Here is a 25,208-nt window from a genome sequence, read left to right as displayed (position 1 = left end):
ATAGTGAAATAATCCGCCATGGAGTATTTCGCTGGGTATCATAAACGCTCAAACTCGCTCTTCAGACAGTGGCAGCACTCAAATGCTAAATCGAATTGGTTCCCTCATGCGAATTGGACAACACGACATGGCCGAACTGTCTGCACCAAGTCCTCATCAAGAAAACCGTTGCTCAGACATTCTCCTTTAACGTTTCCTCCGTCGGCCGCTTGCTCGATTTCGCCGTCGTCAGACTCCGAGATGACCTCTTCTTTGTTCACTTGAAAGGGCTCATCCTTGACCACTGGTACAGGGTCATATCGGACGTTGTCGACCTCGTTCCAGAATAGCACCCTTTCGAGTGTCGGGTAGTATTCGACGCCACGCTTGAGATCCTCACGGTGAGGACTGGGTGACTGGCCCATCTTCATGGCGGAGAGATGCTGCCGTTTTGAGTGGCGAGTGGTATACTCCTTGGTGTCCATTTTTGATGCGCGTGCCTGGAAGTCTTGGAAATCGCAAAGATTGACACCATCTTTGAACAACCTCTCGTCGTCGAAGAAGGCCCATGCTCGTTGTCGGTACATGCGGATATACGCCTGCTTGAGATCCTCGGGTCCTTGAGCAAAGTGGAAGCGGAATCTGAGTTCTGCCCATAAACCATCGTCTGGAATGACTGGGTTGTAGTATCGGTCGATGGTCGGATGGGAACTACTTCTAGAAGCCATCATGGGAGTCTGTATCGTCATCTCGTCGTAGAGATGGCCGAAAAAGGCTTTGCACTCTTCAATGTCCAGCCTAAGGAGCTCGTCGGCTAGGGTGATTCCAGAGGCGGCAAGACAGTTGATAAAGATGCAGATGGCGCTCGAGTCTGGACTTGTCATATGTAGCTCCGGGTTGAACTGGACATTGTCGGGAAAGACGAGGCCCTCGAGCGTCGACCAAGCTTCATGACGCCCATCGAATCGAGCGGCCAGCGCCTTGAAGCCGTCGTCCGCGAACCTAGCGGCGAGAGCCCCGATCAAAGTACGAAAGTACTCATGGACGCATTGGGTGGCGTCAATGTCCCTGATACTAGGACAGTAGCTCGTCCCCCACTGAGGTATCAACCACCAGCTCTGCTCCTCAGGAAAACGAGTCTGGGACCAGTATCTAGGTCTTACCGGCTTCGCCAGGCAGTTGAGTTGGTAGTGAAAAAAAGCCTGGAATAGCCGGCCGCGTTCTATACTCGAGAGAGAATTGAGGTGGACGCGATCTTGGGACTTTACCTCGACGGTTCGGTGCTCGTCGTAGGAGAGATGGCACCAGTGAGGTAGCTTCAGGTAGGCGTGGACGAGGTCTGGACTCAAGGCCTTCGAGAGATAATCTTCCATGTACTGCTCCGTCAAGCGCACAAACTGGTAGACCTTGTCAAGTTCTGCTGGAAGATACTCCTCCAGGGGGTCCGGCAACTCAAGAGCGAGCCATAGCTCAAGATGTATGTTGATGGCGTTGGGAATATAAACGAACTTGCCGCGCCTTGGAAAGTTGACAATTGCCATAACGTCTTGAGTCCTGCTCTTCATGTTCTCGGAGAATACACGCTCGAGGTAGTCCCTCCGGGCGGAGTAGCTGGAAAGGAAAGTGGCCTTGTGAACGGTGGTCGGATCGACGGTCTGGGATAGCCGTGCCATTTCATATTCGAGCTCGTAGTGGAGCCTGGAACCGGGTTGGGGAGTATAGCATTCCGCGGATGTTGACTTCATGTTGGTTTTCTCCGTCAGAGGTTATTCGGGAAATGCTGGTATCTGGTTCGAGGTGATAGACGTCTTGAAGTCGAAAGAGAAGAGGGCTCCAAGGCAAGGAAAATGAGGAATGAAATTGTTGAAGTTTGTATATAGAAAAGAAAGAGAAGTGTTGTTAGCTTGGCATGTCTAGCAAGCGAAAGAGAGAGGAAGAAGAGAAAGTGTTGAGGGCGGAGAGGATCTCCTTGGCCGTATAGGACAAGATTCCCAATTTTAAGATTCGAATCAAAGTCAACTTAGCAAAGTCGGCTTAAAGCGAGCTGTGAAGTATCATGGCATAAAAGTCGATCCAAGAAGGATCAAAAGTCACATCGAGATGTGCATTAAGCTGGCCGTATGAAGTGAGCAAGAGAAAGACCCCTGACAAAGGATATGAAATGTCTTGTCCGTGCTATAGTGAAAGACAAACAACAATGAAAATAATGAACAGAGCCGTCAGAGGTGAAAGTGAATAAAATTTGCCAACGGTATGTTTTGAGTTGACCTTTGTTCAAGCTTCTTTGTCTGGCCGGTGGTTTGTCACCTCTTTGCACTTGACTTCGGCCTTGTTTCCAGCTGTCCATCACCGTCAATCTCCCACAGCTCTTCTAGCCTTGTGATTCGCAGAAAATAGCCTGGCCTTGTCACTGGCAAAGCAGGCCGTGAGAAGCTATTCCCACCCGCATGTGTGTTTGCCTCACTCACCCCCCAACGGGAATAATGAATCAAACAGAAACAGAAGCATAGACAACTTTGTCCACTGCAATATTCCCATCAGCGACGTTTGCAAATCCTCTCACGTGAGGCGCAGTATTTTTTCGAACGGCTGCAGGCACCCTCACGAAGATAACACGTGCAGTGCAATTATCCCGTCCCGTCGTCACTGCAGTGCAGGCGGCCGGCGAGGTAGGACTCCTCCTCCTGCTTTATCTTATGCCTTGACCCGTCCATCGCATACACCAAAAAATCCTCATCTCTTCAATCTCGACCTTTTTCAATCACACACACGCTCTTTCTACGCCAACAAAGAAACCTTCTGCCTGCCGCACCCACTTGGCGCTTTCTTTCAACATGTCGTCGCTGGGGGTTTGGGATAGCGAAGACGTTGAGCAGTCCAGGGTTCGGAATCGCGACTTCCCTGGCGGCCCTTACATTCGAGGGACTCTTCTGGGTCAAGGCGGCTTCGCCTGCGTTTACAAGGTTCTTCGACCACGCGATGGAGGCGTGTTTGCTGGCAAGACCTCTCCTAATGCAGTGAATAACCTCCGCAGGGAGGCTTCCGTGCTCCGGAATCTGAACCACGTAAGTGAATGGTAGCCCATACCCGTGCAGCTGATACTTATCAGGTCGATAAAGGAGCACATCGTCAAGTACATTGACTATTACGAGGACGCAGACTATCCCTCCGCAAATGTCCTCGTGCTGGAGCTCTGCCCACATGGCAACCTGCAAACACTCATCAACGACTACACATATGGCGTGCCGCAGAAGAAGACGCTGGAAGTGGTGCTTCAACTCTCACGGGCTCTTCGATACCTACACGGACAGGGTCGCTACCACGGAGACTTTAAACCGCGAAATGTCCTGGTTCGATCGTGGGACCCCGTCAACGTGGCCATGGCCGACTGCGCAGATGTCAAACGAGTCATTAATATCAACAGCCGCGACAAGCCACACGGGACAAAGTCGTACTGGTCGCCTTACGTCTTCAGACACAACCGACACGCCGGGACAAGCGACGACATCTGGGCCCTGGGCGTCTCTCTGCTCGCCATGATGTCGCAGTCTCCCAGATTCGTCAAGAAGGAGGAGCGCATGTATCCCCGACAGTGTCACACACACGCCCAGAACCTGCTGGAGCTGAACCCGGATCACGACATTGTCCGGCTTGCGAGCCGCATGCTGGACTGGAATACCAAGGCTCGAGTGACGGCGGCTGAGCTTGTGGAGGTCATCCCTGACATGCTCAGTAAGGTCGAACGACAAGAATATGAAACAGGGATGGCCAAGAGGATGGAACTCAAGATTCCAGAGGGCTTTGAGCCCATCGTTTTCTGGTGATGAAGGGTTGAGCGTGAAAGCAACAGCGAGTTGGGGGATGTAATCAAACGGAAGCAAGGTTGTAGGTATGGGCTTTGCAATTGTATGAAAGCGTAATACAAACTGCGACACAGTCTTGAAAGCTGTGGTTCGCCGAATCAAACTGAACAGTTGAAGCTCTTGTCATGGTGAAAGTGATGAAGTAGGATGTATGCAGCCGATAACAACATCGAGGTTCAACCTTGAAGTCCAACCCACCTCCGGCCTCGGCCGGCTCGTACGAAACTCGGCATCGGGTCGGAGGCGGGATGGAAGAGGGTACCATCGGAAGCATCCCGACGCAGGCCGGGGCTCGTTTCTTGAATTGCAAGACCTCAAAAGCAAGCTGATTCGACGAGCCTCACAGCGTCCTACCCCAGTGTGGAGTTGTCGAACCAATCCTCGCGGAAATAGAATCAAGTCCTCATCATTGGAGGGTATGACGCGATTCGCACTGTCTCCCCCAGACTCCACTGCATTAGTCATCAGACCTTCGTCCCCGGTTACGGCGATGTCGCAACCGCCAAACCTTGTGGAGAGGAGACGGCTCGAGGCCCAATTGAAGACTTGATCTGAGAATCTTTCCGCGGGAAGATAATAAGTGAGATGCCCTGAAAGACTTGCCTGCGGAAAAATAAAGGTCATCTGACTAATACCCAGGATAGGTCGTTTGTCGTGGTTAATGTCGCGCTCCATATTAACCACGGGCCCCTCCTCCTCTCAGTCTGTGCTCCTCCGGACCGCACTTCGAAGCATCACCCCTCTTCACTCGAGAGCCTTCTCCAGCAGCGTCACCATGAGCCAGACACGGAAGCTTCAGCCTGCGGCGCGGGTGGAGGGCCAGAGACAGGATGTCTGGTGAGTCTTGGCGCATCAGCTTTGACGAGATACGACTCTGACTCTGCTGGCTGACAGGTCCATCATCAATGAGGCCGCTGCCTCTTCTCCCAACCAGCCTATTGTGAACTTGGGCCAGGGTTTCTTTGGATATAACCCTCCCAAGTTCATTCTTGATGCTGCCAAGGAGGCCTTGGACCGCGTTGAGTGCAACCAGTATGCTCCCGCCAAGGGACGGCCTCGGTTGAGAAAGGCCATTGCAGATGCCTACTCACCCTTCTGGGGTCGTCAGCTGAACCCTGAGACTGAAGTTACTGTCACCACTGGCGCCAATGAGGGTATGCTCTGCGCCTTTATGGGCTTCATCGAGCCTGGTGATGAGGTTATTGTCTTTGAGCCTTTCTTTGATCAGTGAGTGCCCCGCTATCCTATCAGTCCCTGAGCGGCTCACTGATAGGCATCTAGATACATTAGCAACATCCAGATGGCTGGTGGAAAGATTGTTTATGTGCCCCTGCACCCTCCTGCGTCAGGAGCCACTAGCAACTCTTCTGCTGCTGACTGGACTGTTGACTTTGACGAGCTCGAGAGGGCCTTCACTCCCCGCACCAAGATGATTGTCATCAACACTCCCCGTGCGTACTTTAAACTTGAAATGTGGTCTCAAGCTGACAACTAGTAGACAACCCCGTTGGCAAGGTCTTTTCTCAGGAGGAGGTCCAGAAGATTGGAGACCTCTGTGTCAAGAACGAGGTCATTATCCTCTCTGATGAGGTGTACGACCGTCTCTACTATGTGCCCTTTACCCGAATCGCCAAGGTTTCTCCAGAGGTTGAGAAGATTACTCTCACTGTGGGCTCTGCCGGAAAGAACTTTTACGCTACTGGCTGGCGTGTTGGTATGTGAACCTCAGCCATCTTCAAGAAGTAGCAGTAACTGATATGTCTATAGGCTGGCTGATTGGCCCCCCTGAGCTCATCCAGCACGTCTCTGCCGCCCACACCCGCATCTGCTTCTCCACCGTGGCACCCCTCCAGGAGGCCGCAGCCGTCGGCTTCGAGAAGGCTGCCACCAACGGCTTCTGGGACCAGACGATCCAGGAGATGAAGGGCAAGATCGATCGACTCAAGGAGGTCTTTGAGGAGCTCAACCTGCCCGTCACCTACCCCGAGGGCGGATACTTCCTCCTCGTCAACATGGCCAAGGTGAAGCTCCCCGAGGACTACCCCTTCCCTCCCCACGTGGCAAGCCGCCCACGCGACTTTAAGCTGGCTTGGTTCCTGATCCAGGAGGTTGGCGTTGCGGCGATCCCTCCGACTGAGTTTTACACCGAGGGCAACGCGCACCTGGCTGAGGACTACATCCGATTCGCGGTGTGCAAGAATGACGATGTGCTGGAGCAGGCCAAGGAGCGTCTAAGGAGCCTGAAGAAGTACATCCAGGAGTAAAGAGTAAAGATTAAAAAGCGTCAAATGGAGGGTTAGATATCGGATAGATGAATGTCATAGATTTACTTTGAACAAATCGGGAAGTGTCCCGTATATGCGTGTCTACCCTTGTTCATGCACATCGGTCGATTGATATGTACGTAGAAGCGTGCTGGGAACCTGGGGAAGTCGGGATAAATCCCCGGATAGGATGCCAAGAGATAACCGTGTTGATACCTGGAGCAGATACAACAAGGTGATATGGCTCGAGCAGTTTGTGCTCGTTGATAGGTATGGGGTGATCTATATAGACCAGAGTGATTTCTGAGACAAGGGCAAGAGTTAAGCAATGCTATATACCTCGACAGTCTTATCTATTACAAAGCTCTATCTTTACTCTCACCTATCAAAGTCCATGCCTATCTCAAGGTGGAAGCCCCCGATCAAACTCCCCGCGGAGCCGGCCGAGGTGGTGGACCCTTCCGGAGCAATCGAGACGTGGGGTAAGCGGCATGTTCCCCGCCCCGGTGGCGCACGGGTGTAAATCTGCCCTTATCAGTGGCGATTAGTACAGTACTATGCTGTCTCTGACTGGCGGGCGAATCAAACAATGGATCTGGCACTCGCTGCCACACGCAAACTCGCCCGCGTTTGCTCACCGTTCACCTCCCCTAATCGACACGGGCGTTTTTCAATCAGGGAAGGTGCTGTTGCACAAGCGTGGACTGTCGGTGGTAGAGATGACGCACAGATGTCTGGCCTTTGCTGCTTGGTGATACCGCCCCCTCCATCTTAACCTGTGCTGGCGCGTCTCGTGAGCGTCTGTCTCTCCCCCTCCCCCTCGTCAGGAACCTCGGTTTGATATGAACCCTTAAAAGGAACCATTGCCTCTAGTTTCGAAGCTTGTTTCTTCTTCTTCTTCTAATTGCTTCCTCTTGCCACTTGATAGCAGGCGATTCTGTTGTTCTGTGTCGATACTGCTATCTCATACCTACTTGACCGCATCACAACCATCATGGCGCCGAGCGCCGTGTCTCCCGTGCGGGACACCAACCCTGAACCCTTAGCCACTCTGACCTCCAAATTTGACGATACCCTCCGCTTCTATTTGAATGGAACAAGAGTTGTGCTAGACGAGATCGACCCGGAGATTACAGTCCTCGAATACCTGCGGGGAATTGGCCTTACAGGGACAAAGCTGTAAGTGCTCTGAAGCTATCGCGAACCTCCCATGCTGACATATCCAGTGGCTGTGGCGAAGGTGGTTGCGGGGCCTGTACCATTGTGGTCAGCCAGTTCAACCCCACGACGAAGCAGATCTACCATGCCAGCGTCAACGCCTGCTTAGCCCCTCTCGTCAGCTTGGATGGCAAGCATGTCATCACAGTCGAGGGTATCGGCAACACCCAGAGACCTCATCCTGCCCAAGAACGGATCGCCAAGTCCAACGGCAGCCAGTGTGGTTTCTGTACCCCTGGCATTGTTATGAGCTTGTACGCCCTGCTGCGGAACAATAACTCGCCTTCGAAAGACGACGTCGAGGAAGCCTTTGATGGAAATCTGTGCCGATGTACGGGTTACAGGTCGATTCTCGATGCAGCTCAGACGTTCAGCGTGGATAAGCCTGGTGTAAAGTTTAAGAAGGCTGGAGGAACTGGATGCTGCATGGAGAACGGCAACGGTCCACCGAACGGAGGATGCTGTATGCAAAAGGCGAACCTGGACGACGCGCCGATCAAGAAGTTTACGCCCCCGGGGTTCATCGAGTACAACCCAGAGACAGAACTCATCTTTCCGCCCGCCCTCAAGAGACACGAGCTACGACCTTTAGCCTTTGGGAATAAGAGGAAGAGATGGTATCGGCCCGTCACTCTTGATCAGCTCCTTCAGATCAAGGCCGCGCATCCACAAGCAAAGATTATTGGTGGAAGCACAGAGACACAGATCGAGACCAAGTTCAAGGCTCTACATTACCCCGTCTCGGTATACGTTGGTGATATTGCCGAGTTGCGGCAGTACAGCTTCAAGGATGATCACCTCGAGGTTGGTGGAAACGTCGTCTTGACCGATCTCGAGATGATATGCGAGCATGCCATCCCCCATTATGGACGCGAGCGTGCTCAAGTCTTTGAGGCTATGCTTAAACAACTCAAGTACTTTGCAGGTCGTCAGATTCGAAACGTCGGCACCCCAGCTGGAAACCTGGTTACGGCCTCGCCAATCTCAGATCTGAACCCGGTGCTGTGGGCGGCCAACGCCGTGTTAGTCGCCAAGTCGTCAACAAAGGAGACGGAAATCCCTGTCTCTCAGTTCTTTACCGGATATCGAAGAACGGCTCTTGCTCCAGATGCAATCATTGCATCAATACGAATTCCCGTTACCCAGGAAAAGGGCGAGTTCTTCAGAGCATACAAGCAGGCGAAGCGGAAAGATGACGACATTGCCATTGTTACCGGCGCCCTCCGAGTGAGGCTGGATGACGAAGGTATCGTCACAGAAGTTAATCTCATTTATGGAGGCATGGCTGCGATGACCGTTGCCGCCAAAACAGCCATGGAGTATCTTGTTGGGAAGCGCTTTGCGGACTGGGATACCCTTGAAGGAACCATGAGCGCCCTTGGCCGAGACTTTGATCTGCAGTTCAGTGTCCCCGGAGGAATGGCTTCATATCGAAAGGCTCTTGCTTTTGGCTTCTTTTACCGATTCTACCACGACGTTCTCACCATTCTCGACGGTAGCTCGAACCATGTCGACAAGGAGGCGATTGATGAAATCGAGAGAGACCTATCACAGGGGCAAGTTGACGAGCATGCCGCGGCTGCGTATACAAAGGAAGTTACTGGACAGTCCAAATCTCATCTGGCCGCCCTGAAGCAAACGACCGGCGAAGCACAGTATACCGACGATATTCCTCCCTTGAAAAACGAGCTTTACGCCTGCTACGTTCTCTCAAAGAGAGCTCACGCCAAGATCATCTCCATCGATTATGCAGATGCACTTGATATGCCTGGAGTGGTGGACGTCGTGGACAAGGATGATATGCCATCTGCGGATGCCAACAAGTTTGGACCACCACACTTTGACGAAGTTTTCTTCGCAGAGGATGAGGTATTGACTGCAGGCCAACCGATCGCCCTGATACTAGCAACTTCACCTGCAAAGGCGCAAGAGGCAGCCAGGGCAGTCAAGGTGGAATACGAAGACCTTCCTGCGGTTCTCTCGATCGAGGACGCTATCGAAGCAGACAGCTACCACAAGTTCTTCCGCGAGATCAAGAAGGGCGATACAGAGGAGGCTTTTAAGAATTGCGACCACATCTTTACCGGCACAGTGAGGATGGGTGGACAGGAGCATTTCTACCTCGAGACGAATGCCTGTCTAGTCGTCCCCAAGCATGAGGATGGTGAGATGGAGATATTTGCCAGCACACAAAACGCCAACGAGACGTGAGTCTAGCCCCCAGAGCATCATTTCGGTTCTAACATTTCCTAGGCAAGTATTTGCGTCACGAGTGTGTGACGTGCAATCAAACAAAATTGTCGTACGCGTGAAGCGATTAGGCGGCGGTTTTGGTGGAAAGGAGTCACGATCAGTCGTTCTCAGCTCTGCAGTGGCTCTCGCGGCAAAGAAGACCAAGAGGCCTGTCCGCTACATGCTGACACGAGAGGAGGACATGGTGATAAGCGGCCAACGACATCCCTTCCTGGGCAAGTACAAGGTAGGAGTCAACAAGGACGGCAAGATCCAGGCCCTGGACTGCGACATCTTCAACAATGCAGGATGGACGTTTGACCTGAGCGCGGCGGTATGCGAGCGAGCCATGACGCACGTGGACGGGTGCTACAGCATCCCCAACGTGCATATCAGGGGACGTCTGTGCAAGACGAACACCATGTCCAACACGGCCTTCCGAGGCTTTGGCGGGCCTCAGGGCATGTTCATCGCCGAGACGTACATGGAGGAGGTGGCGGATCGGTTAGGCATGCCGGTCGAGCAGCTACGGCAGATCAACATGTACCAGAACGACGACAAGACGCACTTTGGCCAGGGGTTGGGAGACTGGCATGTGCCGCTCATGTACAAGCAGGTGCAAGATGAGGCCATCTACCCGCAGCGGAGACATGCCGTGGCCGAGTTCAACAAGGCCAACAGGTGGCGGAAGAGGGGCCTGGCCCTCATCCCGACAAAGTTTGGCATCTCGTTTACCGCCCTGTTTCTGAACCAGGCTGGTGCCCTCGTGCACATCTATCACGACGGCTCCATCCTGGTGGCCCACGGCGGCACTGAGATGGGACAGGGGTTGCACACCAAGCTCACGCAGATTGCTGCGCAGGCATTGGGTGTGCCGCTGGATAATGTGTTCATCTCGGAGACGTCGACCAACACGGTGGCCAACGCGTCTGCAACGGCAGCTTCGGCGTCTTCAGATCTGAACGGTTATGCCATCTTTAATGCTTGCGAGCAGCTCAACGAGCGGTTGGCGCCCTATCGAAAGAAGCTAGGCCCTGAAGCAACTATGAAGGAGCTTGCCCATGCTGCTTACTTTGACCGTGTGAACCTTTCAGCCCAGGGTTTCTACAAGACGCCAGAGATTGGTTACGACTGGAACACGGGCAAGGGCAAGATGTTTTTCTACTTTACGCAAGGAGTTGCCGCAGCTGAGGTTGAGCTTGACCTGCTAACAGGAACATGGACTTGCGTGCGGGCAGACATCAAGATGGATGTGGGACAATCGATCAACCCGGCGATCGACTACGGACAGATCCAAGGAGCATTCATCCAAGGACTTGGTCTCTTTACCATGGAGGAGTCGCTCTGGCTGCGGAACGGGCCGAGTGCCGGACACCTCTTCACGCGGGGACCAGGCACATACAAGATCCCCGGGTTCCGCGACATCCCCCAGACCTTCAACGTGTCGCTGCTCAAGGACGTGGAGTGGAAGGAGCTGCGGACGATACAGCGGAGCCGCGGCGTGGGGGAGCCTCCGCTCTTCATGGGCAGCTCCGTCTTCTTCGCGATCCGGGACGCGCTCAAGGCGGCTCGGGCGCAGGCCGGGGTGGCGGCCTCGGGGCAAGGCGAGGACGACGACGGGGGCCTGCTGAGGCTGGAGAGCCCGGCGACGCCCGAGAGGATCAGGCTGGCGTGTGAGGACGATATCATGCACAGGGCGAGGGTTGTGCCCCAGGATGGGGAGAAGAGTTTCTTTGTTGCGATCTGATCTGATGAAAAGTGTGGAGGACGGGACGGCAGATGGACGAGGGGGGGGCATGTCTTGGAGGCTCGGTCTGGGCCAACGAGATAAGGTCACGGCAAAGTGACAGAGTGGGACAGGATGTGCCAGGGGCTTGATGTTGGCTGGTCTTTGCTGTTACTCCGTAAAAGAGCAGCCAACTTTGTCAAAGGGATCAACAAGGACCTGGAAGGGGCTTCAGAGCAGCCGAATGGAAATGCCACAGCTGATCTGGAGTCCCCCCGGGTTCTTCTTGAGCCCTTTGACAAAGTTGGCTGCTCTTTTACGGTGTAGCAGTGTTCTGGATGGTGGTTGTATATGCAACAGGTCAAGGACGGATGCATGACGTGAAATGTGCTGTATGTAGATGATAATGATGATGACAACAACAGCAGCAACGATGCAGAAACCAACCTCGATTTAGATGCAACTGCATTTCGGTGCAACAATGTGCCGACAACACAGCATCATGAAGATTTGCAGAGAAACGAAGGACGTGAACTTGGCCCTGCAGCAGGCGACATGTTTTGATGCAGAGACGCCAAGCGCCTGTCGCGCTCTTGCAGATCGAGTAACATTTCAGAGGTCACGCTTTGCGAGGAATTGCTTTGTCCAGCCACGCGTCTTGGAGAAAGATACATGTCGTTTCTTCTTCGGGGTTGACGCCGTGTCCGTTGCGGGGGTGTTGAGAGATACATATTGTGCTTCAGTCAAGCGAGAGATAGACTCTCAACAGCCCATTTGATAATCCATCAGTTCCAGAAGCCTGGATCTTGAATGATCGGCAGATATACAAGCTGTAGCACCAGACGGCCGGGTGGTGCTAGGGACCGCACCGCCTCAGGCACGCAAATTCCAGCCTCCAAAGTCAGTGCCTGGTCCTGACCGTCCATGTCACCGATGTCTTGCATCGGCCCAACGGGGCTGGGATGGTCATCATGTCGCCTTACGTATGCAAGTTTGTATGTAAGTACAAGGCAAAGTACCTACACCGGGCGCTTGAAGAAGAGGCCGCACACACATACACAAAAACAAGAGAACGAATTGGCTTGAGAGGAACACGTCCATGATGGTTGTCACAAGGCATATCATGAGGCGCGTCGACGGGCGTGTCATGGATGATTGATAGCCGCGCATAGCCGATGTCCGGAATGACTTTTTTTTCTCTCGTCAGGACTTTGGCAGTTCCATCCAACTTTGGGGGCTGACAGAAGGCGGGGGTAGGAGGTAGGTATCCAATTGAGCGGTGAAGAAAACGAGGCCTCTTGCGAAATATACCATGCGAGATTGCAAAGCTATGGCGATGGGATGGGCATCAAGAGACGCAGCGAGTGAATTCATTCAAAGAATAGCCCAGGTGAGAGATTACCCAATATGGAAAGGCGCCTCGAGTCTAGCGCCATGGATCTTCTAAAGCCTTCTCCATCTTCCACGGCTACGGATCTCTTTTTGGAGGGGGAAAAACTCGTACGCTTCAGATGCCATCGTACCAGGCCCCATCGTCCAAGCTGAACATCAGATGATATGGCTGCCAGATACACAGCCCGTTTCATTTGGAACAGAGCAGGGGAAAAGTGGCCTGACAACAACCGTAGACAATTGGAGACTGGGGTTTTCTTACGGACGGGCCAGACAGAGAGTCAGCAGATGTGAAATGAATTTCTCATCCTTGGTGTGTGATGGGGAGGGGGCTTGGCTTTGAGCTTATTCATGCTGTGCCTGTCCCATCCCCCATTCGGCTATCTTGTGCTGCTCATTCTTTTTCTCCTTCCGCTCTGCCGCGATTTTCGGCTCCGGGGAATTGTGAGGGGTCCGAGAAATGTGGTGTGTTTTCTGCTGATTGATGCAATACAAATCGATCATCCATGGAAGCACAGTTTACTCTCAATATCATTCAACACTGTATACGAATGCTTTCGAGTGTTGGTTTCACTGTCTTGTTATGTAAACCAGCTGTACGGTGCTTGCGCTAACGAGTCGGCTTGTGGAGCTGTTGCGCGCCTAGAGGAAGGGAAGGTCAACCCGGGCAGGGGAGTTTTGGCTTGGAAGCTGGAAGAAGAAGGCGTCTCGTTGCGGTCACTTGCACCTGGGGCTGCGGGCGTTGAAACTTACAGAGCATACAGTGCTGTAGGAAGAGACCCGGGATCCGCTCCGGCCGGCTTCTAATGCTGCTGCTCACCGGGGAGGCCAGCCAGCGCTGCCCCGCCATTCCCTGGCCCTGACCGTCAAGTCATTGGAAGTCGTCAATTGTGATCCGTTTCTCCATCGAGCCATGAAGGAGTTTCATCCTTTCATCCTGGGCTGGCCTGAGCTGGTCTGAGCTGAGCTGACGACACGGACTATGACCGTCTAGAATCAATCAATCGTTCAATCAATCTCGCTGACCACTGGCGACAGAACCAACTGATGAACTAAACGCCTAGGAACTGAACTGGCTGATCACCGAGAATAGATCCACACTCCACCCACTCCCCTCGTGCGTCCCCTTCAGCGTCGTCCTGCCCCCACAGTGGTCAACTAAAGCCCAGCCCGTTCCGGCCCCAGGTCAGGCCAAACTTCACCGTCCAGGTCCTCAATCAGTCTGCCAATTTTGTCTCTCTCTCCGACTTGTTTTGTTTAGAGACGGTCCCTTCTTTTACCTCCCCCGAGCCAGCCTCGGCTGCTGAGCTATCAATTCCAAACACCCGACCCCCAAGCTGCTGCTGCCCTGCCGCTGCCGACTGCCGTCTACAGTGCCGCTGCCGGGCTGCCTCACCTGAGCCTTGCCTTTCCTCCCGCCTCGGCCTCACTCACTCCACCTCCGCCGCCACCGTCGATTCTTCCCCCTCCCCCTCCACGGGACCATTTCCCGCGCGCGCGACACACCTACGGTGCCAGAACACATTCACCCTTGCCCGAGGCTCACCAGCCGCGCATGCGCTTCGCAGAGACGTCACAGAACCGAACCCCATCACAGACAGCCGACGACCAACGGGCGGTGCGGATGGATCGTGTCGCGTTCGGCTGAGCCGTAGACCTCGAGAGAAAGACGACCGCCGCTGCAGCGAGCCGCAAATGATCTGCGAACCTGACGCCCACTGCGTAACCTCGAGATCCAATGGGAGCATAGGACAACATGACCGACCGGAACGCCGCTGCCATGGGCAAGAGCGTCAAGGAGGACCCAGCCAAGGGTGACGATGGCAAAGCCAAGAATCGCGACAAGAGCTCGAATAGCGCCGCCACAGGCAACCACAAGACTCCTACCAAGAAGAGACGCAAAGTGAACCACGGTACGCCCAACCTAGAATGCTGTTGCTTTAACCTGTCTTGTCCCTTGTCGTATGCGCATGCGACCAAGCCCGCGCCGTCGTTTGGTTGGTTGGGAGTTGCGGCTCTGGTTGTTCATTGTAGATGAGGTCCCAAGAGATGCTGAAGCACAACAAACCAACCACCTGCCGCCTCTGGCAACTCCCAGCTACGGCCGACAGGCAGGCCTCGGCGCGGCGCGGCGCATGACTTTATTTTGAATCAAGACTTGAATCTGGGCTGACACTGCCGGGGGGCGCGCGCGTTCCTACAGCTTGCGTATATTGCCGACGATCTGTAAGTCAACCTCAAACTCAACCCATGCGCACTTCGCATTGGCTGCCTCGAGGTCTCTGAGACGGCCTCGGGCGCTCCGAGGCGCAGGACTATTTGCTGCGTCGACTGTGGTGCGACGATGCAACGCCTACGAGTCGACTTGCCTTGCCTTCCTGTCGACCCTTGCCCTGCCCTGCACCCGCTCCGAGTCCTGAGATAGAAGAGACGTTGCTGACACCATGTTTCCTATGCGCCTATAGCACATGACATGCGATCTTGTATGTAAGATCCTGGCGAACCCCCTTGATGCGCAGCTCAGCTCAGCTGGCAGTCGTATTTGTCTGCCAGGGCGGAAAGGGGGCTTGCTTCCTCCCACCCTCGAAGACATGCCACTGACGTTGTGGATAGGAGAGACCATGCACGAGATGTATCAAGCGCAACATCGGGCACCTCTGCCACGACGAGCCCCGCGACGCCGACTCCAAAAAGGCCAAGAGCGTCCAGAGCATACAGAGCACCTCGGTCGTCGACGAGTCGGATGCCCAGTCCGACATGGCTCGAAGCTCCATCTCGAGCACCATGGGTCCACCGCCCAACTTTGATGCGACGAGGCAGAGAGGTGCCAAGGGATTTGGGGGCGTGCTGGGCCAGGGTAGCCCGCTGTCCATTGTGCAACCCGGTCATGTCTCCGGGCTGCAGGGAAATACGTTGAACAACGGCAACAGCAACGCGAATCAATGTACGTCTTGGGTCCCCTCTGTCCTGCCACTAAGAGGGGCCCGTCCCTTGCTTGTCTCGATTTTTAATCACGAGCGGAGCACGCACGGGTGTGCTCGCCTTGCTGGGGGCTGGGCCTTGTCTTGTCCCTGAGCTGAGCTTTGCTTGTTGTTCCTGATGTTGAGTTGAGAGATCGCTGACACGCCACCCCAACCCAGTCGCTGGCTTTCAAGATGCGTGGATGACGGCCCAGAACCACTTCCATGACATGCACAGCTTCCACCCCAACTACATGATCGCCCCCGAAGTCACCCACGAGTTCAATCTTCTCAACGACTTCCTTCACACCAGCCTGCTCGATGACGGCGGGGTGCCGTCCGAAGACTCCCAGCAGAGCCCGGCGGCATTCAGAAGGTCGAGCCAGTCGGAAATGTTGCCTGGATTCGGCAATAGCAGCAACTCCCTGGCAGCTGGCGGCTCGAACCCGATGTCCAACAACATGTCGGGGGGATCGATGCTGCCACCCCCGACCAACAACCTCGAGGGCAAGGCCATCCCACGGCCGGGGAGCGTTGTGCCCGCCGACAAGGCCCGTGAATACTATCTCCAGGCCGCTGATCCGTCGGGCAACGATACGCCCGAGGAGCGCATGGCACGTGTGCTCAAGGCCAAGTACGACGCCGGCCTGCTCAAGCCCTTCAACTACATCAAGGGATACGCTCGCTTGGGTACTTACCTCGACTCCCACATCGCTCCGTCGTCCAAGCAGAAGATTCTGCGGACCATCAACCAGTTCCGGCCCAAGTTCCGTGAGAAGGCGCAGGCCTTGACGGATATGGAGCTTGTGTACGTTGAGATGTGGTTTGAGAAGCAGCTCATGGACTACGACCGGGTCTTTGCGAGCATGGCGGTACCAGCATGCTGCTGGCGAAGGACCGGTGAGATCTTTAGAGGCAACAAGGAGATGGCCGAGTTGATTGGCGTGTCAGTCGCCCAGCTCAGAGATGTAAGTCTTGTTCCCCCGGCGCACCTCCACGTGGCTCCGAGCACCTTGTCTCAGCAAGGGGGTGGTCAAGATATGTTTGCTAACGCTAGTTGAATCTAGGGCAAGATTGCGTTGCACGAGATTCTCACAGAAGAATCAATGGTTCGCTACTGGGAGGAGTTTGGCACCATCGCTTTTGATCCGGCGCACGAGACCCTCCTGACGGCCTGCTCGCTCAAGAATCCCACTCCTGGGTCAAATCATCCTATTGTGAAATGCTGCTTCTCGTTTATGATTCGACGGGATGATCACAAATTGTACGTGGGGAGCTTGACTGAGTGTCATGTTGTGTGTTACTAATACCTTTCTTTTACTAGGCCAGCCTTAATTGTGGGCAACTTTTTACCCCACGACCCGCCTTCGCAATGACGACCAGGGGGGTCTTGAGATGACCTCATCTACAGTATCTACACAATTGGATATGAGCCTCTTTAGGATTAACCAGGGGCGGTCGAATTGAGTTGAAGGAGATGTGCCTGATTGGCACTTTGGAAACAAGGGAAAGAGAAAGGGCGCATTGGTTACGTTACGTTACGTTACGCTGGATTTTGGAAAGCGTATATATATTGTCTATGACGCATTAGATAGCAAGTGTCTGTCTACATATGTCTCTATCGGTTTTTCAATAACCATTTTTGGATCGTTGCTTGATATTGAGTCTTGGCTGATTGGGCTGAAGTTGGCCTCGCCGTTCTAGGTGACTTGTGTATGAAGGAAGGAGCGCCCAGTGCCGCTGCCATCTACGCAACAAGCTCACATGACATTTCCCGCAGACATACTCAGTTTCAAAAGTTATTCTAGAACAATCATCATCTGACCATGACCTGCTTCTCTGCCTCCTTTCACAATCAGCATGGCATCGGTCGACCCATTGAGTATCGGCCGTGACAGGAAGATCAGGGGGCTGATAGGTAAAGCTCTGCTCCTATAGGGGAACGAAGGGGGGCAGCTCATTGACCTGAACTCTCTCAGAGTTCTCCGCGGATCTCCTCCCTAAGCTACCGACCTCCCACGACTCGAGCTCGACCGACACTCTTCTCGCTGACTTGAACCATCACATCACCACGGTCAACGCCATATCACAGAAACCCGGCACCGTATCGCCCGAGACCGCAGAAGACTTGAAGGAGGCTGGCCGGAGCCTATGGAATGAGTGTGTTAGGGAGAAGAGGAAACGGAATGATGTGCTAGCATCACCATCGAGGTCAAAGCTGCTGGTCCGAACACGGTTGTTTTCATTCCTCATCAATGTTTTCGCCCGAGAGAGCCTCCGCGGGAGGGAGGGGAATGTGGAAAGTGACGCTGTTGCAATCATAAATCAGGGTTTGATGCTGGCAAAGATTTGCATCAACGAGCCGGACTTGGATGCTGCTCGGTTGGGACTGGGCAAGGTCACCAAGTACATCGACAAGCTCAGGCAGTTGGATGCAGAGAACCACATCGGTCCCGGACACAGATTGAATATCGAGGCGGAATACCTGACCATGCGCTGCGCTCTGGTAAGTTTGGACCTTGGTATTTTGTAGTGTGTCGCTAACATATTTAGTCGTCGAAAGAGGATCGCCTGGACGTTGCTGAACATATGTATACCAAAGCCGATGATCTCCTTCGCTATCTCGATCCGTTCTCTGCTGAGCAACTGGCTGACACACTTCAAGATATTGGGACTAACTTGTCGGGGAAGGGTGACCATGAGATGGCGCTCAAGTGGTTGCGGCGAGCGCATGCCCTCATCAACGGCCAAGAATTGGAGAGGCTCTCGACAGAGGGGCTGGAGATTCGGATGTCCATTCACCACGACCTTATCCAGACACTATTGGCGACACGCTCGCCCGAAAGGGTTCAAGAAGCCGACGACTTGGTATCGTATGTGGAATCGGAAATTGGGGACAAACCAGTTGTTCTGCACTGGAAACTGGAGATCCTTCAAAGAAGCCCCGGGGAGATCTTTGATGTTGATGCATGCGCAAGCATACTGCGACGGATGGTTCGCTCGCTGGACTTGTCAGATGTCGCACTGGGGTTTCTACTACACAACATCAAAGAGCTCCGAGATAGGGGTTCTCGACTGGCAATCGGCCTGCTGGATGAGCTATTACTGACTAGGCTGCTGCCATGTGGGAATATGGATTGGATAGGAAAGACGCTTGTTCGACGTATATGGATGGGAACAATGGAAACCGAGGCTTCTGACGCCGCAACGAGGTTGCTTCAACTTTTGGAGCAACTGGCTGAAGACTCTAGGCCATGCAACGTAGATGTTGCAGCCGCAGCACAGTCGGTAAGTACTTTGGCTTGTCATCTGCTGACATCAAATACTGACCTAGAAGCTCATGTGGAAAAAGCTTGACGCGAGTTACGCCAAGAGAGAGTACAACGTGGCAGAGTTGTGGTGCCGGGTTGCACTCCATCCCATCTTCTCGAGTACAGGAGAAGTGAGCCAAGGCAAGTTTGGGAGACGGCTGATTCTCTGTGCAATAGCTCGCAGCGACGCGGATGCTGCCAAATCCACCTTTGATACCCTACCGACAGCTGTTCAGAATGACCAGCTCACGAGATACCTCATGTTCAAGGTCTCCCTGATCAGTTGGGATCATGACCTGGGCCGCCAGTGTGTCGAGTTTTTGAGCAAATCTTCTGAGAAGGCCAAGAGTCGAGATATTCTGTACGCTTGTGTAAGAGAGGCACAGCAGTTGGGAGACAAACTGTGTACACTGGAGGCCCTGAAGGCGGTGACGGAGACATTTACTGCGGACTCTTCAACGGCGGCAGCGGCTAACTTGCCGTCTGTCCTAAGATGTGCCATCAGGCTGGTTCATATAATCGAGACCCAAGATAATCAGGGAGCGGACCAAGCCTCCGTCCTTATCCAAGATACCTGCGACGTCTTTGAGAAAGGCAAGTCGCTTCCTCAGCTACCTACCATCAACACTAACACGTATAGCGGCCGAACACGCCAAATCCGACCCGAGGGGCGAAAACGGCAACAAGGTCTTCACAGTTCCCGAGCTAGAATGGTTTCGGAAGAACGCCTACAACGTCGGGGTGACAAAGTGCCATGTCTAGGGACTCCGGCCTTTGATTCGCATCTTCAGCGCCTGTCTGGCATTCATCGAGTGCTATCCCCAAGATATCTCGTCGGAGAATAGTGCCGACTTACAGCTCATGGCAATGCGTTGTCACTTTGTCATGGCTGCAGCAATTGTATCCAAGGCACGAACAGAAGACAAGGTTGACGAGGCACTCCAGCGGTATTTGGAGGTGAGGCAGCATGTTGCAGTATTTGATGGGCTATTCGAGAAGCATTTTCAGAACACTCTCGCAGCCCGGAGTGCTAGAGTTTACACCGACTTGACGGCCAAGATGTCGACACTCTTCGTCTTTGATTTTGAAGGTGCCATCTGTTTGAAGGACTGGGACGATCTGGGCCAGATCATCCGAAAAGCGAGAGTATGTAAAGACGAAAAGATGTACAAGGCAATGGGAGATTGCCTACTAAGGAGCAATGCTTCGGGGAACGGTGCGCACTCTGAGGGCAGAGAACTGACAGAAAATGCTAACACGTTTATCCAGTCGTCTACACAAACCTGCGGCTCATCATCAACGAAATCTTTGCTCTGGAGCAGTTCGACAACCAAAGGCTGGCAAAGTACCTTCGATGCATGTTTCAGGCTGTTCTACCCCTGGATGACAGCCTTGCCCTGCAAGTCGTCGAGCAGGCTCTCGAGATCGCACGCGAGTGTAATCAGGTAAGTCGCAAGATGTTGACGATGTACGTGCAAAACTCACTCCGACTTGTAGATGCAGAAGCCTTTTCCCACGGATGAACTCGACTGGATTGTTGTCACGACGTTCAACCACGCGCTTGACATCCACTCCAGGGGCGATGGGGAAATGTGCCAGCAGTGGGCGCACAAGGCTCTTGCTCTAGCCGAGTATATGAGTGACCGCGGTGATCTAAAAGATATACTACGCGAGAGGGTTGCCAAGTTGTGTTTGGGCAAGGGGACGTCGACATCTACGTCCAGTTGAGTGTGTCTAACAGTTCAGGGGCCCGTGTATTTTCCCCATGTAAATCTCCCTTGTAGCACAACATATGCAAGTATCTTGATAGAGCCGACTTGGCCTCACACACCGGCGCCGTTGACCAACGGCAAACTCATGTTTCTTCTCCATTCATTACCTTACATCCGCGCTCGAGGAACAAGACAAAATAAACATACAGCTTTATCTATGGGTCCCGCCCAACGCCAGCCAGGTGCGTGCGTGCATCTGTGTGCCATGCACATGCAATCCATACATCTCCGCTTTCGCTTCGCTTCGTTTCCATGCATGCAGTGTGTGTGGTATCTCCATCCATACATATTTCTCCTGATCCGATGACTGCCTGATAGTAGCCATCTTTTTCAAAAAAGACAAAGGAAACAAAAAGTAGGACGCCGGCCTGTAAAGATGCCCCTGAACCCATAGCGTACGCCCTTCCCCCAACTTTTCCTCGAGGTAGGTAGGTCCTCGTAATAGACATTAAAGATTCAGCTCCCATTATTCCCATCCTTCGACGTATGCTTCAGATGATGTTGGCAATGCTCAGCCGGTCCTTGCTAGTCCCAGCACCCGTCGTGCTCCCGCTCGGTGTCCTGCTGCCACCTGGGATAGGGCTCACCGCCGCACTGCTCTCCCCCATCTTGGGAGCCTCGGAGCCGAAGCGCGGAATATCGCCCAGCCTTGGGATTTCCACCGTCGAGCCAGGCGTCTCGCTCTTGATAGGCGGCGGTAGGGTCCATGTCGTGTTCGTCGGCGTCGGCGTTGGTGTGGTTGGTGCGACGTCCAACCCTCGAATAGCAGCCTCGAGTCTCGCCCATCCACCCCATTCCCTGCTGTCGGTTTCGTCGAGTCCTGTGCGTGCTTCAGGGCTGAAAAGTTCGCTGCTAGCTGTGGCGGTCTGCGCCTGAAGTGGTGACGAGGCACGGCGAAGCGGCGTCTCACGTTCCAAACCTGCCCAAAGCCATGAAGCATCAGGGGATGCCTGAAGATCTGCTGAGACATAGGCAATCAAGTCTTCATCCCTGGAAAGCATCTGGAGAAGAGCAGTCTGGTCAACCGAAGGTCGAGAGTGGCCAAAAGCTGGGGGCGCATTCCTGGCCAGATAGTTGGTGTACTCGGCCCGCTTGGTGCCCAAGCTGGAAACAAAAAAGGACAGATACCGTCCACAAGCAACTGTGACATCCCTCCGCCCGTCGATTGAAGCCAAGGCTCTGACGGTTGTCACAGCATGGTCCAGATACCCCGTGAGTAGGAGAAAGAGCCCACAGCGGAAGATGTGGGTGGTCAGCAAAGCGGTGGCCCCATCTGCCAGCAGAGCCGTGTTTGATCGGTGGAGGAGTGAGGCTGTCTCCAGAGCGATGTGTGTGCAACTCTCGAGGGAGGCCATCCTCGCCTCAGGTGGGTATCCAGGGTCGAGATGGTGTCGGTGAAGGAGGAGACGAGCATGGAACAAATATGCTAGAGGCGCTAGGAAGTGAGGAGCCAGTGGTACGGTACTGGACGGTTCGCAGGCTGGAGGAAAAGTGCTCAAGCATTTCTTGAAATGGGCATCAAGAGCTGAGAGATGGATCGTGGACAGGGCTGGAGGGGTTAGAGCTGCGAGGAGTGAGGTGTACGACCGTACAACGTGAATAACGGCAAGCAGAGAATGGGTCAGAGGCTCTGCTCCGTTGGGCACCAGCATGCCTCCCTCATGGATATACTGATCGTCGACTCCAGCAGGCAATGAAACATCACAGTCCTCATCATTGATCAATACAGGCCGCCCCAGCTCGGCTGCCAGCGTTCTGTCCATGATGTAGATCATCCACCAAGTCCTGCGTCGCATCTCTCCCTCAATGACTGGCCATGGCCCCGATTCCAAATGGAGTCCCAGATCCTGACCAACTCGAACGGCTCTTCCCAGCCATGTCCAAGCCGCAGACTTGAGGTTCATCTCGTTCAGGCAAAGAGTGACAAGTGTCAGTGCCCGCGCATTGTCCAACGTGAAGTCGTTCGCCCATGGATCGATCATCTTGTTTGCTGTCTCGAGAAACTCGGCTGGCTCATAGAAAGAGTTTGGCTGCGAGTTTGACGTTGGGCTAAAGAGGCTGCCAGCAGCGAGAACCGAGAAGAATAATGAGAGCCATGCGGGAGACGTCCTATTGATGCCATTGTTGTTGTATAGGTCATTGACAGCTGCTCGAAAGGTCGGAAAGTGTAGAATCGGAAACATCGTGTGGGACGAGCATTGATAGGCGTGCAACAGCTGATCTACCAGGTGTCTAGCTGGTAGCTCCGGCCTTGGGGGATCGAAGAAGACGGGTGCTCGTTCGCGATACTGGGCCGGAGGCTTCCATATGCCTCTCGAGAAGTCTCGTACATTCGCCCTTGCTCTGGCCAGCTCCGGTACAGGAGGTGGTCGTTTTCGTCGTTTCGGTTCGGATCCGATCGTCGGTAAACTGGGGGTACTCTGTTCAGCTCCCTCGATATCGAGTTCCATCGGGCCCTCCCGGTCTTGAAGTAAACGCCGCAGACCGCTGTTCTCCCTCTTGACCCGTTCCATTTGCTTCTCCAGATCCTGCACCTGCTTGATCGAGGACATGCGCCGGTTCGTCTCCTTGGTGAATTGGCACTTGACATTCCGGCTTGAGCACTCGGAACAACTTGTCGTCTCCGTGGCATCACATTTCACTTTCCTTTCGCGGCAGGCATCGCAACTAGGATCCTTCCTCCGCTGTCGATAAGCTCTCTTCTGTCCCTGGGCGCCGGGAGGACCAGGTAGCTGTGTCGTTTGTGGGCCCGGGGTGCTGACCACCGAGTCGGTTGAGGCGAGGGATTCCTGTCCAAGAGAGGAGGGCGTTGTCATGGGGCCGTATGACTGGAAAGACTGGCTGACAGGAGGGAGAGGGGGGATGCCGATCGGTTGAGCCGTCGCCGCTGGATTTAGGCGTGGGTTGGGATTCATGGCCCCAGTCGCAAAGTGGGATAATGACTTAGGTGAAGTGGCAGACGAGACTGAAGACGAATCGTAGGACCTAGTTGAGAGGTTGGGGGAGCGGGCATAAGGGTTCTGCGGTGTTGACATTGCTGAAGAACCTCTTGGGATTGAGTCTCTAGCCACGCTGGTGAGAGAAGATGCAAGGAGATCCCCGTGGGGGTTGACGTTAAAAGGGCGTTGATCAACGAGCATATAGGTGACTCTGTTGAACAGAAGCTGTGAGAGGTCAAATACACGGAAACCGAGCCACCCTGTCACGCTCTGCTAGGACACGAGACAGCAGAGAGATACCGGTGGTCTGTCCAGCAACCCTGCGCCGGGGCTTCCAAACTATTACCGCCAACGTCTTCTTCCCTAGCGAACAGTGTAAACCCGTCTCTGCAATAACGGTATCTGAGTTGTTCCAAGGCTGTGTAACCCGAGGCCGTTCTGCTCCGAAGGGGGCCTTCGGCTCATGACCTTGTTCAACGCCTGGAATAGATTGGAGGATCTCAAGGCGCGAGACCGTTACCAGGAATGGACAAGTGATGTTCTGTGGCGCTGTGGTCGGCAGAGGTCTTCGGAATGGCTTCTATTCCCTGCCCAAGAGCCAGTGGCTGGAAAGTATATCTGGACTTGGAGGCCAGCCGGTAATAAATCAGAACGAACGACTTGGGGAGACGGGCAGGCTGCTGCTGCTGCTGCTGCTGGGTGAGGAGGCAGACAGCCTGGTGACCTAAACCGGTGCGGTTCTGGAAGGGCCGCGAAAGGGGGACAAGAGTAGGCGAGGCCACGAGGCCAGGGCTGACGTCGTCAAGTTTGGCTCACAGTATCTGGGAGTAGGAGGAAATGTATGGAAGAAGAGGCGCCTGCAAGCAGGTATATCGCTGCCCGTCACCCGCCGGGTACAGCAGCAGCACCGTGTTAGTGGCGCTGGTCCGTGATCCGGGGCTCTCCGCGCCTTAACGCAGATTCGGAAATATTATCTGGGCCAGCTATGGTAAATTGGGGGAGGGGTGGCCGGACCCTGGGCGAGTTGGCTGAGCAGGGCTGTTGAGATCAGCCATGGCCGCTAATGTGTTTCGAGCGGAGTTGGGCATCCTGGAATAAGTCGCCAGCAAAGACCCCGGATCCCGGTCAATCCATCCATGGGTCCAACAGAGTGCTTGTTTCCAAGCCTGGCCTGCCGAAGGAAGGGAAGGGAAGGGAAGCCCTCTCTCAGTCTGTCTGGTCTGGTCTGGTCTGTCAGAACTCGGGAGCGTGCGATCTTGGACTTGCTAGCCGACCGGCAGGCCTAGTGGCATAATTGGTGGTAAGCGCCGATTCCGTCCAGGCAAACTGTCGCGAGACGAGACGACGACAGCACAGGACCACAGTAGGCAGGATAACGAGTCGTGATAGTAAATCCCCGGCGCCGCGCCGCCCGATTTCACTCTACCAAGCTTTTCTCGGCATCTGGTCCGCCTTTGGGGCAGCCGGGGAGGGCTAGTTTCGGAGATGCTGTGCACAAACAGGCCGGGACGATGTTCGGTCATCTTGCCTTATGCTGTCTGCTATGCCATGT

At 54.2% G+C, this 25,208-nt stretch overlaps 6 protein-coding genes across 6 annotated transcripts; 4 read left to right on the top strand and 2 right to left on the bottom strand.

Moving 5' to 3' along the window:
* Positions 1–104: 104 nt before the first annotated feature.
* Positions 105–1,724, bottom strand: MRS44_000262 (uncharacterized protein; the record flags this gene model as incomplete). Its single annotated transcript, XM_046273214.2, has 1 exon — positions 105–1,724. The coding sequence occupies one exon, from the start codon at positions 1,722–1,724 to the stop codon at positions 105–107; it is 1,620 nt and encodes a 539-aa protein (XP_046129611.1).
* Positions 1,725–2,813: 1,089 nt separating this feature from the next.
* On the top strand, positions 2,814–3,803 carry MRS44_000261 (uncharacterized protein; the record flags this gene model as incomplete). The annotated part of the gene is made up of 2 exons (XM_065623965.1): positions 2,814–3,044; positions 3,099–3,803. The coding sequence occupies 2 exons, from the start codon at positions 2,814–2,816 to the stop codon at positions 3,801–3,803; spliced, it is 936 nt and encodes a 311-aa protein (XP_065479700.1).
* An 814-nt stretch (positions 3,804–4,617) lies between these two features.
* Positions 4,618–6,106, top strand: MRS44_000260 (uncharacterized protein; the record flags this gene model as incomplete). Its single annotated transcript, XM_046276894.2, has 5 exons — positions 4,618–4,679; positions 4,737–5,069; positions 5,124–5,293; positions 5,341–5,556; positions 5,610–6,106. The coding sequence occupies 5 exons, from the start codon at positions 4,618–4,620 to the stop codon at positions 6,104–6,106; spliced, it is 1,278 nt and encodes a 425-aa protein (XP_046129613.2).
* A 994-nt stretch (positions 6,107–7,100) lies between these two features.
* Positions 7,101–11,303, top strand: MRS44_000259 (uncharacterized protein; the record flags this gene model as incomplete). Its single annotated transcript, XM_046284207.2, has 3 exons — positions 7,101–7,285; positions 7,333–9,531; positions 9,578–11,303. The coding sequence occupies 3 exons, from the start codon at positions 7,101–7,103 to the stop codon at positions 11,301–11,303; spliced, it is 4,110 nt and encodes a 1,369-aa protein (XP_046129614.1).
* A 3,127-nt stretch (positions 11,304–14,430) lies between these two features.
* MRS44_000258 (uncharacterized protein) lies at positions 14,431–20,673 on the top strand (the record flags this gene model as incomplete). The annotated part of the gene is made up of 13 exons (XM_065623963.1): positions 14,431–14,587; positions 14,906–15,087; positions 15,140–15,157; positions 15,288–15,618; positions 15,815–16,602; positions 16,702–16,898; positions 17,494–17,552; positions 17,614–18,140; positions 18,188–18,922; positions 18,969–19,757; positions 19,804–20,161; positions 20,215–20,390; positions 20,443–20,673. 13 exons carry the CDS (start codon positions 14,431–14,433, stop codon positions 20,671–20,673), a joined length of 4,548 nt encoding a protein of 1,515 aa, XP_065479699.1.
* A 535-nt stretch (positions 20,674–21,208) lies between these two features.
* MRS44_000257 (uncharacterized protein) lies at positions 21,209–24,744 on the bottom strand (the record flags this gene model as incomplete). The annotated part of the gene is made up of 3 exons (XM_065623962.1): positions 21,209–23,916; positions 24,177–24,448; positions 24,671–24,744. The coding sequence occupies 3 exons, from the start codon at positions 24,742–24,744 to the stop codon at positions 21,209–21,211; spliced, it is 3,054 nt and encodes a 1,017-aa protein (XP_065479698.1).
* Positions 24,745–25,208: the final 464 nt, after the last annotated feature.

The sequence above is a fragment of the Fusarium solani genome (genome assembly GCF_023522795.1).
Source record: "Fusarium solani strain SB1 chromosome Unknown bctg00000000, whole genome shotgun sequence".
Taxonomy (NCBI): domain Eukaryota; kingdom Fungi; phylum Ascomycota; class Sordariomycetes; order Hypocreales; family Nectriaceae; genus Fusarium; species Fusarium solani.
The sequence above is the reverse complement of the archived record's forward strand: the minus strand, read 5'-3'. Positions and strand labels throughout refer to the sequence as shown.